A 13524-nucleotide genomic window follows, 5' to 3' on the forward strand; every position below is an offset into this window, starting at 1 on the left:
ATTTAGTAAGTCTATGTTAAATGCTTATTTAATGCTAGGCCCTGTTCTGGGAATACAGAGCTAAAGGATACAGCCCCAGCTGTAGGAGCTCATAGTTTATTTAAAGGAGATATGAACAGATGAATAAACTAATAATTACACAAAGTATAGTGATAAAAGTGTACATATTGAAGTAAGCTTGGAAAAAAATCTTCATTCTTATACTTCTGTATATTTTTAAATTACCATCTACATATAAAGAATTTCCTTATAAATAGTTCAAGTAGGGCCCAGATTTGGAAGATTCTTCAGGCAAATTCATCTGACCACTGCTTTCTTTCATGTCTCCTGTGTTTATATTGGAAAGGGATTATCCCTCCAGTATTACTTGAAAATTATTTAATACTAATGCACAAAACCATTGGTTTAGGAGTAATAAAGAAGGCATAGATTGTTTCTTTGCCATAGAACAATAATTAGAATTCAGTCTAGGCCAGTAGTGTGTCAGTAAGCAGTTGCCATCTGGAGTCCTGTGTAAAATCCAAGCTGGAAGGCCTTCAGTCCAGTTTTTAATTAGAGTATCTGTAACTTGGTTCTTTCCTTTGACCAGAAGCCAAAGACAGGCCTCTGGAGTCTTGGAGTGAGGCACATTATCCTTTCCTGGTATTGAATCTGTTTCAGGCAGAGAGAATTCTTAGCTATGATTTTTCATTTCTCCTTTTCTTACTGGTGTGAAATGGAGTAATAAATATAGGTATTTCTGCAACTGTGTAGAGATAGTTTAACAGCCCTAGTGGGTATGTTTCTTCTATTCTTTCTATTTCCTTTCAAAGGCTCTATTTTGTAGCCCTTCTTGGTTGGTCTTTCTCCTGCTATTTAAAATATATCTAGGGCCGGCCCGGTGGCGCACTGGAGAGTGCGCTGCTTGGCAGCGTGGCGGCGCTCCCGCCGAGGGTTCGGATCCCTTGTGGAGACCGGTTCCCGCTCACTGGCTGAGCACGGTGCGGGCACAACACCGAGGGTTGCGATCCCGTCGCCGGTCCCCGGTACGGGCACGACACCGAGGGTTGCGATCCCGTTACCAGTCAGTAAAAAAGACAAAAAAGGAAAAAATAAAATAAAATAAAATAAAAATAAATAAATAAAATATATCTAAATAGTGATGAGATCTAAAACTTTGTTATAAGATATCACTTCTTGTTCATTCTTGAGATACAAGGATACAACTGGAATTGAACATGAAATGAGTGATTACCCATTAAGTCAACCCTTTGAAAATTGGTTCAAATAGCATTTTTAATATTCTTTTCACATTCTCATTTAATAGTCACAATGCTTTGTTAGATAGGTATTATCGCTTGCTGCATTTACAGGGAACTGAGTTAAGAGGCTAAAGTTGTTTACCCATGGTTGCATGACCAGTGGCCAAGTTGTGCCTTGAACACTAGTCCCTAGACTGCAAATCCTGGACTCTGATTTGCCACTAAGTCTTTCTCCTTGTTATTATAGTATCAAGGTCTGGGAGTTATGAAGAATGATCAAATCCATTGATTAATTGTTTTGCCCTTTAAAAATTTTTTTAGATATACTCTTTTTGGCTCTCCTAATTCATCTGAATAGTGTGTGAGACAAAACTCTTTTCATAAATAATGTAGAAAATAAGGCTTATTTATTTTTTCATTTTCTACAAATTAGACTTCTGGCTTTGAAGTCCTTCCTTTATGTTACATCTGATAAGTCACAAAAGTTTTCTCTTGTTAGAGGACTGCAAAATCACCTATCTTTTAGTCATTTTAACTGTGACACTAAATATACTCACCTTATAGCATACTTAGGCATTTCTCTTTAAGTAGGCACACTATTATTGAAAATTTCTAACATTATTTTCCAGGTTAACATTAGCAGAATACCATGAACAAGAAGAAATCTTCAAACTCAGATTAGGTCATCTTAAAAAGGTAAGTAGAATCAGAAAATTTGTCTGGAGAGATGTGATTTCTAATTTACATTTGGTGTTGAAGGTATTTGGCCAAATGTAATAGTAGTTTTACATAGCTGTAGAAATTTTGAGTAGCATAATGGTAGAACTCATGTCTTTTTCAAGTGATTTTCTCATGATGATTTTTAAGTCAATTCCAACCACTCAATGAGAGTACTTTTCCCCCCAATGATCTATCAGTAGGTAATTCTCTATTCATTCCCATTATAAGGCTACCCAAGTGGTTATCTTTAGAGTAAAAATTAAATATACAACAAAAGCAGATGGTTCTGAAATTAATGTTAAGACTCCTGTGATATTTTAAATCACATAGCAACTCTTTTTTCTTGCCTAAACTCGCTAGAAAGAAAAGGTCTTGTACCATCCGTATTCTAAAACAAAGGCACCTAACAATTTGTTATTGACACTGAGATGTCTAGATTGCTCAGCTCTTAAATTCAGCAGCCCAGACATTATTGGTGGATGCTGTTTATAGTGATAGTAGTCAGTAAGCATTTAATAAACTGCTCTTTGTGTTTGTGTATGTTTGTTTATTTTGCATACTGGTTTTTACATCTTTTTTTTTTTTTAAAGATGACCGGTAAGGGGATCTCAACCCTTGGCTTGGTGTTGTCAGCACCACGCTCAGCCAGTGAGCAAACCGGCCATCCCTATATAGGATCCGAACCCATGGCCTTGGTGTTATTAGCACCGCACTCTACCGAGTGAGCCACAGGCCGGCCCTAGGTTTTTACATCTTTTTGTTAAATCACTGGAACTTAAAGCACACACATAATTTATACTTAGGGAAGTGAATGAGTTAGAGAATCTGGTTTTTGTTTAAAAAAATAAAAGTTTGCATGCCTATAAGTATATACATAAAACATTCCTGAAAGCTTATATAAGAAACTTAACAGTGGGAACATCTGGGGAGTGGGCATGGAGAAAAGTGGGGAAGGTAGAGGACTTTTACTTACTGTACACCGCTATATGGTTTGAATTTTATTTATTATTTGCTGTGGGGTTATTTTTATGATTAAAATTCTAGTCCTTAAACTGTTTTTTCAATGCAAAACATCTTCCTTTAGCTTTTCACAAGAGACCCTAAAAAGGTAGATTTCCCTGTATTTTGAGCTATTTCTTTCCTTTTTACTTTAGGAGGAAGCAGAGATCCAGGCAGAGCTGGAAAGGCTAGAAAGGGTTAGAAATCTACATATCAGGGAACTAAAAAGGATACACAATGAAGATAATTCACAGTAAGCAAATTTGGGGGTATATTGGGTTGGAAATTGCTGATATGAATTGAATGGTCTAGAATGTTGTTTTTGTTTAATATAAATTTGGTAAATGATTTCACAATGTATTTAGCTCTTTTGTAGGATACAGTGCTGTTTTATGAACAAAATTATGATTTGCTTTGTTTAAATATGATTAAATATGTTAAATTTATATATTAAGTATATATGTATACATAGAGCATTTTTACATGAATAGAGGTCACTAAAACAACATAGGTTTGTAATCATAAATGGTTGGGATACACTGCATTTTTTTTTTTTTTTTTTTAAAGATGACCGGTAAGGGGATCTTAACCCTTGACTTGGTGTTGTCGGCACCAGGCTCTCCCAAGTGAGCTAACCGGCCATCCCTATATGGGATCCGAACCCGGGGCCTTGGTGTTATCAGCACCGCACTCTCCCGAGTGAGCCACGGGCCGGCCCGGGATACACTGCATATTTTGAGTTACCTACAGATCCTTAAGAAAGGGAAACATGGGTCACAGTGTGGTGTTGTGGAAAGAATATTGGGTTGAGATGACACCTGTTTTCTGAGGGCCATCTGGTTTTAAGTAAAGGCTGAGGCTTTAAGTAAGACTCTTAAATTCAGCACCTTAATTGTAAATTAATGCCCATCTTTATTTATAAGTCATTTAAGGGATTGAAACTGGGAAAAGTAGGTTGCAAGTGGAAGAGGGCTTTTATCAGTAATCTGTTCTTTCCCACATTTTTCTGACTCTGAAACGTTTTTTCACATAGCCGTAGTCTTTTTGTTTGGCCAACATGAGCCATGGACCAGAGTGATAGGCGATAGTAGTTGCCATTTACTAACAACTCTCTACATATCAGTGCTGAGTACCCTTATGTTCTCTCTTTAATCCTCACAATAACCCAATCATCTTCAATACAATCAGGAAATTAGTTTAGAGAAGTTAATTTAACATTACCAGGGGCGCATAACTAGTGTGACTAGAGAGTCAGACTTGGATCTTTATGATCCAAGCCACCATGCAGTAATGTCCTCTCTCCCTACAGGCACACTTTCTTAAAATAAAAATAAAGTGATTTTAGGATTAATAGTGAGTCTATTTAAGATCAGGAACTAGGTAAAAATATTTTAAATTTATTTTTGCTAGAATTTGTCATATCTTTGTCATAGTGTTGGAAAACAACGTGGGGGGAATCTTATGTGGGAACACAGTTATATCAGACTGTTTTAAAGAGAAAAATGAGTGCACATAGAACTTGTGACTTACGGCAATGTAAAATACCTTGGCATTTTACTGTATGTAGTTTTGAAATGGTGGGAGCATGTGGCTTTTGAATGGTTTGGAGGAGCCAAATAGCACAGTTTGAAAATACTTCATATGTTATAATCTATACCCCCACCCCTCAAACACACACAGTTTATAGCAGGGCAGAAAAAGAGGGAGGTCAAGAAAGGCCACAAATCTAATTGTGGCTACACTGAGAGTGGCACCTCGCTCTCGTTGCTCTGCAGCTATTGCTGTTCATTGTACTCACGTTGCCTCTGAACTGCGTAAATTTATGCTCAGAGTTTGCTATGTTGGTGTTGATTGTCCACCTATCAGCAACAGCTATAATCATGTGTATGATGTATTATATATTCTGGGAATTTTGCAAGTATGGACTATAATCTTTACCTCAAGATGTTACATATTCCCTGTTTCCACAGATTTAAAGATCATCCAACGCTAAATGACAGATATTTGTTGTTACATCTTTTGGGTAGAGGAGGTTTCAGCGAAGTTTATAAGGTAAGTGTGAGGAACTGGGCACAAAGACTGAGGTTTAAATTATTGGCAAAAATGGGCCGAGCCCGTGGCGCACTCGGGAGAGTGCAGCGCTCCCACTGTGGGTTCGGATCCTATATAGGGATGACTGGTGCGCTCACAGTGCTCACTGGCTGAGCGTGGTGCAGCCAGTCTCAAAAAGGACAAAAAAATAAAAAATAAATTATTGACAAAAAACAACTTGGAGAACATTTAGAATAGTGACAACTGGGGTTTGATATCTATTGATTGAAATTTACAAACTTTTAAGAACCTATATCTCTGGGAAAACTACTTCCAATAAACTTAAGTGACTAAACAGGATACAGTATTTTGTACTGTTTTCAAGTTTGAAAAATAGATAATTATAGATAAAGAAACAAGGAAAAACAGTCCTCGTTTCTGGCTGGTGGAAATGTGGTGATTTTTATTCTGATTCTGTACTTTCTGTCTCATCCACATTTGCTGGAAGTGTGTGTGTGTGTGTGTTATCTTTATTCTCATAAATTATTTTAACAAAAATAGATGTGTCAAAGTTATTTCTTATTTGAAAACCTGCTTTTTGTTTTTAAAAAAAGTTCTCATCTAAGAGCATTTACTAGCACTGGCATTCTGAAAGAGTGTCCTGGCTTAGAGGGCTTCAGTTGGGCCAGCAAAGTACAGACTAGTATGCTTCCAGATTGATTTTTTACTACATGAGGGATTCAGCCATTTTTAAATATAGCTACAGATCCATAATATGCACCAACCATGACGTGCTTTAACTTTGCTACATGTTTCTTTTTTTTCTTCCTTTTTGTCTTTTTTCGTGTCCGGCTATGGATCGCAACCCTCAGTGTCGCGCCCGTACCGGACCGGGACCGGCAACGGGATCGCAACCCTCGGTGTTGCTCCCACACCTCGCTCAGCCAGTGAGCAGGAACCAGTCTGTATGTGGGATCCGAACCCTTGGCGGGAGCGCCCCCATGCTCCCAAGCGGCGCACTGTAGCAGTGCGCCACCGGGCCGGCCCCGACTTTGCTACATGTTTCTGGCACCTGGCTGCAAAATGGAGAATTGGTTTGTTTAGTGATCTTCACTGCACGGCTGTGGGAATTCCCTCTTTTCTAAGGTGCAGTCTTTATTGTTAGAATTTATATTATGCCCATGTGAATTTATATGGGAGGAATCTTTTGACTAAAGTAGTTTTCAGATAAAAACAGTAAAAACTAGTTCTACTAACTTTTTTATTGTGATTATACAAGAGTATCTTTAAAAGTTCACGGAAAAATGGAATTAAAAGATAATATGAATCTTACCATGAACTTTTTGAAGACCCCTCATCTGTATGTATATATAAAATTTACCTTTTTAACCATTTTTAAGTGTGCATTAAGTATATTCACAGTGTTGTGCAACTGTCATTACTATCCATTTCCCAAACTGTAATATAATTTTTAGTATACTGCTGGTTTTGATTTTCTAGTATTTTATTCTTTTTTTTTTTATCTGTGCTCATAAGTGGGACTTGGCCCATAGTAATCTTTTGTGTGCAAGCAGCCTTGTTGAGCGCTGATGTCATAGTTATCCTAGCTCCTTAGAATGAGTTGTGAAATTTCTCTTTTCCCGAGCTCTGGGACCCCTTGAATTACTTGGGAACTGTTGGCTCCTTGAAAGTTTGTTAGAGCTGACTCATAAAAATGATCTGGGTAGGTGTCATTTTAGAGGAAAACATTTGGCTATCTTTTAAATTCCTTCTACAAATATTGATTTATTCATACTTTGTCCCTCTTAAGTCAATTTTGGTAGTTTAATTTTTCTCAAAAACCTTCTATTTCATCTAGGTTAAAAAAAAAAAAATTCATACCTGGGTTATTTCTCTTTTCTTGTGAAATGTTTTGTTTCTCTTGGCTAATAAGCTAGACAATAGTTGATGTTATTTTTTTTTTCTTAAGAATCAACTTTTAATTTTGTTGATCAAATCTGTTTGTTTGGTTTACTTCCCATTTATTAACTTCTGCTTTCCATGTTTTTATTTATTTTCATTTTTAAGTCATACATTTATTTTTTTATAGTTTTTTTTATTGTGGTAACAAAAAAATACATAGCATAAAACTTACCATCTTAAGGGGCCGGCCCGGTGGCGCACTGCTATAGTGCGCCGCTTGGGAAGCGCAGTGGCGCTCCCCCCCGAGGGTTCGGATCCCACGTACAGACCGGTTCCCACTCACTGGCTGAGCGAGGCGCGGGAGCAACACCGGTGGCTGCGATCCCGTTGCCGGTCCCGGTCCGGTACGGGGGTGACACTGAGCGTTGCGATCCGTTGCCGGACACGGAAAAAGACAAAAAAAAAAAAAACTTACCATCTTAAGTGTGTAGAAGATCCAAGTAATGAAGAGATATATTCGGTAGTGTTAAGTACATTTATATTATTGAGAAACAGATCTCCAGAACTTTTTCATTTTGCAAAACTGAAACTCTGTAAAGCCATTAACCAATTCCCCTTTTCCTCCCTCCCTCTAGACCTTGGTACGCACAATTCTATGTACTTGCTGTTTCCATATATTTGACTACTTTTAGATAACTCATATAGGTAGGATCATATAGTATTTGTCTTTTTATGACTGACTTATTTCATTTAACATGATGTCCTCCTCCAGGTTCATCCATATTGTAGCATGTGACAAGATTTCTTTCCTTTTTAAGTTTGAATAATATTCTATTGTATGTATATACCAGGTTTTGTTTATTTATTCCTCCACGAATGGACATTTGGGTTGCCTCCATCTCTTGGCTATTATGAATAGTGCTGCCTTGAACTTGGGTGTACACATACCTCTTCAAGATCGTGTTTTCAATTCTTTTTATATACCCAGAAGTAGGACTATTCATTTTTTTTTGTCTTTTTCCGTGTCCGGCAACGGATCGCAACGCTCAGTGTCACCCCCGTACCGGACCGGAGGACTATTCATTTTTAAAATTACCAATATTAGCTCTTGGTGCTTCCCAGTTACTTTTAGTGATTTCATCATCCTGTTTTTTCCTAATGTATTTCTTCAAACATTTGAATATTTCTTAAGTCTAGATGTTTCTTACAGTGATTTTTTACATTTAATGTGGTCATTCTTTTGCTGCTCTGCACCCTCTAAAAGCACTTCTTAAAATCAGTGGTGGGTCACAGTGTTTTGGATTCAGAAGTACTATGTGGTATTTGGAGAAAATGACACTTGCAGTGGCATTAGTGCTCTTACACATTAGTTGGTATTCAGTCTGGTGTTTAATGGCTTGCATTGGTTTCCTACTGTAAAGCCATGATGATATCATGTTTGTAGATGGACTTAAGAGTGTAAGAAAAATGGAGTTCAAAAATTTCCATTTCTGTGAAATAAGATATTATGTGTGAGGGGTTTTTATACTTTAAAATGTACTGGTTTAGGGCCGAGCCCGTGGCGCACTCAGGAGAGTGCGGCGCTCCCGCCGCGGGTTCAGATCCTATATAGGGATGGCTGGTGCGATGCGCTCACTGGCTGAGCACGGTGCGGCTGGTCACAAAAAGGACAAAAAAATAAAATAAAATAAAATAAAAATAAAATGTTCTGGTTTAATTTAGTATAACTGAAAAATTTCTCTTTTTTATAAGTAGCCTTCTTTTACAAGCAGTGTTTGCCTAGAGGAGCTTACATTTGAGAAGATCTATAGAACAATGATCACTACTATTCATGGACTGTATGTCCTGTGTCTGTCACCTTCATCTGTATGTTTGGAAACTGGCAGATGGGTGGTAACAGTATTGGAACTGAACTTTATAAACTAAGAAAAACTATTTTCATTCTAAAGGAGTTCCACAATAAGTTCTTTTGTGTGGGAAAATCTCCTATTAAAATATTACTTTTTAAAAAATATTACTTTATCAAGTTGTGATTTATACCCAATTTCCTCAAAAACCCAAAGTTTACCTTTTTCACCCCAAGATGTAGCACTACCTAGTGTATGCAGGACTGTCCAGCAGTGGTGGTTTTTGGGGAAAGCCAATCCCTTTCTCTGGATAGTACTAGAGAAGGTGTGACTAACTTCAGACTTATTAGGATTAAAAACTGCTTTTCATTGACCCAGCATATAGGAGTGGGACTAATGGCCAGGCTGTTTTTTATTTTTGTTTCTGTTTTTATTTTAATAAACACAATATACCAAATTACAGGGTAATTAAAAAAAAAAAATCATATCAAAGAGGTGTACCCTGAGGGGTTGTTTTCTCCAGGAGGCAGGCAGTGTGTGTCCCCAGGATTTCAAAAGTGGCAGGACTTACTGTTGAAGCATGTAAAGTCCCAGCATCAGCTGAGATACAAGAGACAGCCTAAGGGAGAAAGGTCCCAAATGAGAAGAGATGATGTCCAGAAAGAGAATTGTTGGGATGTGACTCTTAAGGCATGGGCTGTCTTTCTGTTTGTGGTATATGCTTGGTTTTGTGTTCTAAACCCCTTGGTGCCAGTGTGTCTGGAGACTTCTAAATTATCTAATCACGAGTTTCAAGAAGATGGTTGCAACATTGAAATAATATGTGATGTGTTGTTGTTTGCTGCTGTTTTTATTTAATAATGTATCTTGGACTTTGATTATGTTAATCTGTTAAATAGAAGCTTCAGGTCAGTTGCCTGTAATTCTTGTTAGCATTTATCCTGAATATAATTTATTCCTTTTCTTTATAGGCGTTTGATCTAACAGAGCAAAGATATGTAGCTGTGAAAATTCACCAGTTAAATAAAAACTGGAGAGATGAAAAAAAGGAGAATTACCACAAGTAAGTGATACTACTAGAGTGTTTGATTTTTTCAAAATTTAATAGTAATAATACCTATAGGTTGACCATTGTGCTATGAGCTTTACATACATAGTTGTTGATTTTGTTTCATTTAATCGTTGTAACTCAGTTGACTTATTTAGCCTCTCAGTGCTGTGCTGTTGTCCCCATCACAGTTTGCCTGTCTCAAAGTTCTCAGCTCTAGGAAAGTGAATCTATTCCATCTTACCAATGGGTAAACTGATACTTAAAGAATTTAAGTAGCAGTTAAGAAGTGGCTGAGCTTGTATTTAAATCCAGACTTCCTTTAATCCAAAACCCATGCTCTTAACCTCCCCTTCCATTGTGTCTAAAAATAGCTACGATAAACAAGTAAAGCCTCAGTTGCTTGTCTATAGAAACCAAGTGAGAGTATCCTTTAGCGGTCTAGGAGACCTGGGGAGCTATGGATGGAGCTCTTTCTGCTACTTTGGTCATTTCCTTATGGAGGAGACAGTGGGGGGCACATGATGTGCCTTGGTAGAACTCGTTTGATTTGTTCAAACCTCTCAGAGCTGTGCTGTTCTCTCCCATCACAGTATGCCTGTTTCAAATTCTCAGCCTTCAGCACCCCATTTCCCATGCTTGCCTGTCCTCAGAATGTCACTAATAGCAGTCACTAGTACTCTGGGTAGAAGGTAGGGAGGGTGGTTTCTTTAAAATGAATAGTTACTACATGTGCAGCTAAGAATTGCTTTGTTCCACTAATGTCAGGTTTTGCCTAAATGCCCCCTGAGCTTCAGAACATTGGAGTTCATGGCTCATTTGCTTTGGAAGCCATGCAGACTTAATTTGCTATTAGGTTTCCCACTGGGCTTAGTTTTGTTTCCTTGTTGTAGATGTAAGTATTGAATTAGACAAGTTCCATCCCAGAAAGTAGACAAGCCCCTTTTGATAGAAACAAACTCCTTTCTATAAAGACAGTCTTGTTTTTTTTCTTATAAATAATACATTGAAGAGGGAAAACCAGTGGACTTTGAAGTAGTCTTTTAGTTGGCTTCTAAATCTCAAAGGGAAAATCAAGCATTTCTATATCATCAACCAGTTCTTTGGACCTTGACCAAGGCAACTCTTGCTTTATACCTGTTGTTCATCCGGGACCCAGAATTCTTCCTATTCCAGACAGATTGGCAGTGGCGCTCAGCACTGGAGAAGAGAAGGTTCCTGCAGCATAAGGAGAAATAGGGCTTGGCAGAGGTAGGAAAAGGGATGAGATGAGGTTTATGATACCCTGCATGTCTGTCTTAGGTGACAGGCAGCTGCAGTCCAGATGCTCCTGAGTGCCAGTTACATAATTATAAGTACATTCCAGTCACTTGACATGTAGGGATGAATGGCTCGCATCAGTGAATCCCAGGAGTACTTCACAGAACTGGTTGTTCTGACCAGTTATGAATGAGAAATGTCCCTATTGTATTGAGACTCTAAGAGTGCCTATGTGTGTTGGAGCAGTAATTCTTTGCATCAAAAATTCCCTTTAGTTATCCTTGGAGCCTGTTCTGTATCTTATCTGTGCATCAACTACTCTAAAACAGTTGACTCTACAAGGGACCAATCTTGATCAACCTTGAGAACATAGTTGCTGTGCTGGAATTTATATATATTTTGCCTAGTCTCAGTATCCAGCATTTAGGCTGATGTTAAAGAGAATGTTAGTGTTGAATACCATAGTAACTATAGGTGGGCATTCTGCTTATCAGACTTTTGAAACAGTGAGGGGTGAAGCCAGGACCGTGTTCCTCCTTGACACAATTGGAAGCAGTTTGAGTCTTGGTGGGTAAGGATTGGGTGTCTTTCTCACATTTCTCTACCAGACAGAGCCAGAGAGCAAGTGAATGGAATTGTGTTATTTGTCTAAGCTCTTTGCTGTTCCAGCTCCAGGCTGGCAATGATGCCTTCCTACTCTGTATTCCTCATCAGAGGGGGAATCATGGCATCTGAGAGCTGACTGGGCAGGGGCCATTTCCCAACTGATAGACACTGAGGAGGGTGTGTGTGTAAAGTTGTTGTGACCTCCATTTTTGCTTAGGAGGAAATTCTTAAGTACTTCTACCTTTCTTTGAAAGATTTTGCTTTCTAAGTGATATGAAATCATACTGATGAATTTCAGGCTATAGACAATGGTTGAATTGGCAAAATGTCATTAATGCCGTTGAACTTTAAGGAGGCTTATATCAAGAAAATAATAGATTTTTGTGACTGCTTTAAAACTTCATTATTTAAAAAAAATTTTTTTCATTGAATCATAATTGATTACACGTAGTTTGGGGGTTCAACGCTGATGTATGTTGATCAAATCAATATTATTAGCATATACATTATTACAAATAGAACTTATTCTTTATGCCCCTTATCCAATCTCTTCCCATCCCCCTCTCCCCTCCCACCTCTGATAACCCTAGATTTCTTCTCTCCTTCTGAAAGAGTAATGGTTACTCTGTTGATTTGTTGCCTTGATGATCTGTCCAGTTCTGAGAGAGGTGTGTTCAGGTCCCCCAGTATTATCGTAGAGCAGATGCCTCTATCACTCTGGAATGGGCTTTGTGGAGAGAGACATCCTCTTCTTTTCTTTGGTCTCTGCTGGTGACTCTCCTTGTGTCAATGCACTCAAGTGGCTAGTGGGCCATGTGCATGGTGGTTGTGGCATCTAGCCACTTTTGCAGCAGCTGTGGCTATTGTGGTGGCTGTGCCACCCATGTGGAAGTGGTGTTTTTGGCATCCTCCTTGCCTGGTTGCAGGAGGAGGGGTTTGTCCCTAGCTCCGTACCTCAGGACCCCAGGTGGGCCCTGTGGCAGTGGTGACGTGCTTGGATGCGGGAGGACAGGTTGGTCCCCATCCGTGACTCCATGCCTGAGGATCCCAGGTGGGCCCCGTGGCTATTGCTGAGCAGTTGGGTGGGAGGGGAAGAGAAAAAGGGGGAAAGAAATAGGGTGAGAGAAGGAGGAAGGAGGGAGGGCATGGTTGAGGCCCATGGCACCCCCCTCATTTGTGTAGGGGAGAACAGGGGTCTTCCAGTGGTGGCTGCGTCATTGCTGGGATATATGCAGATGTCAGGGGTGTGTAGCTAGCTGAAGCCCTTGGTCCCCTTACCACCTGGCTCGGGAGCCTGGGGGCTTCCTGTAGCAGCTAGGTGGTTGTTGCTGGGCTGGTTGTGGGTGTTGGGGGGCATGGCTGAGGCCCCTGGCTCTCCCCCATCCCTGGCTTGCAGGCCCAGGGGGCTTTCGGTCCTTCTAGGTTTTACAGGTGTTCTTTGGTGAAGTGAGACCTTTACTAGTTCATATCAAACTTTGTCTCTAGTCTGTGGGTATTTTGTTTTTTCTTTCAGTTCTGTGTTGGATTATTTGCTGTTCCCACCACTTAAAACTCTGTACTAGCACTAATTTGTTGCTTACTTCTAAAATGGAAGAACTTCCTGTGGAGACCAGCACTTGAGTCCTGTGGTTGATCTAAATTGCTGCTTTGCTGCTGATTCCCTGGGGAAGGCTTTTTGTGCAGCTCAGGTTTTTTTTTTTTTTTTTTTTTGTCTTTTGTCTTTTTTCCGTGTCCGGCAACGGATCGCAACCCTCAGTGTTGCCCCCGTACCGGACCGGGGACCGGCAACGGGATTGCAAGCCTCGGTGTTGCTCCCGCGCCTCGCCCAGCCAGCGAGCGGGAACCGGTCTGTATGTGGGATCCGAACCCT

General features: G+C 39.4%; 1 protein-coding gene across 3 annotated transcripts in view; it reads left to right on the forward strand.

The window, feature by feature from the left end:
• Positions 1 to 13524, forward strand: part of TLK2 (tousled-like kinase 2) — a 96518-nt gene that overhangs the window by 56764 nt on the left and 26230 nt on the right. For all 3 annotated transcript variants that reach the window (XM_008588912.1, XM_008588914.1, XM_008588911.1), the window contains 4 exons: positions 1871 to 1937; positions 3116 to 3213; positions 4931 to 5012; positions 9712 to 9803. In XM_008588912.1, coding sequence (XP_008587134.1) covers positions 1871 to 1937; positions 3116 to 3213; positions 4931 to 5012; positions 9712 to 9803 — 339 coding nt within the window. The remainder of the gene's footprint in view (positions 1 to 1870; positions 1938 to 3115; positions 3214 to 4930; positions 5013 to 9711; positions 9804 to 13524) is intronic.

This window comes from Galeopterus variegatus, unplaced genomic scaffold, assembly GCF_000696425.1.
Source record: "Galeopterus variegatus unplaced genomic scaffold, G_variegatus-3.0.2 Scaffold5101, whole genome shotgun sequence".
NCBI lineage: Eukaryota > Metazoa > Chordata > Mammalia > Dermoptera > Cynocephalidae > Galeopterus > Galeopterus variegatus.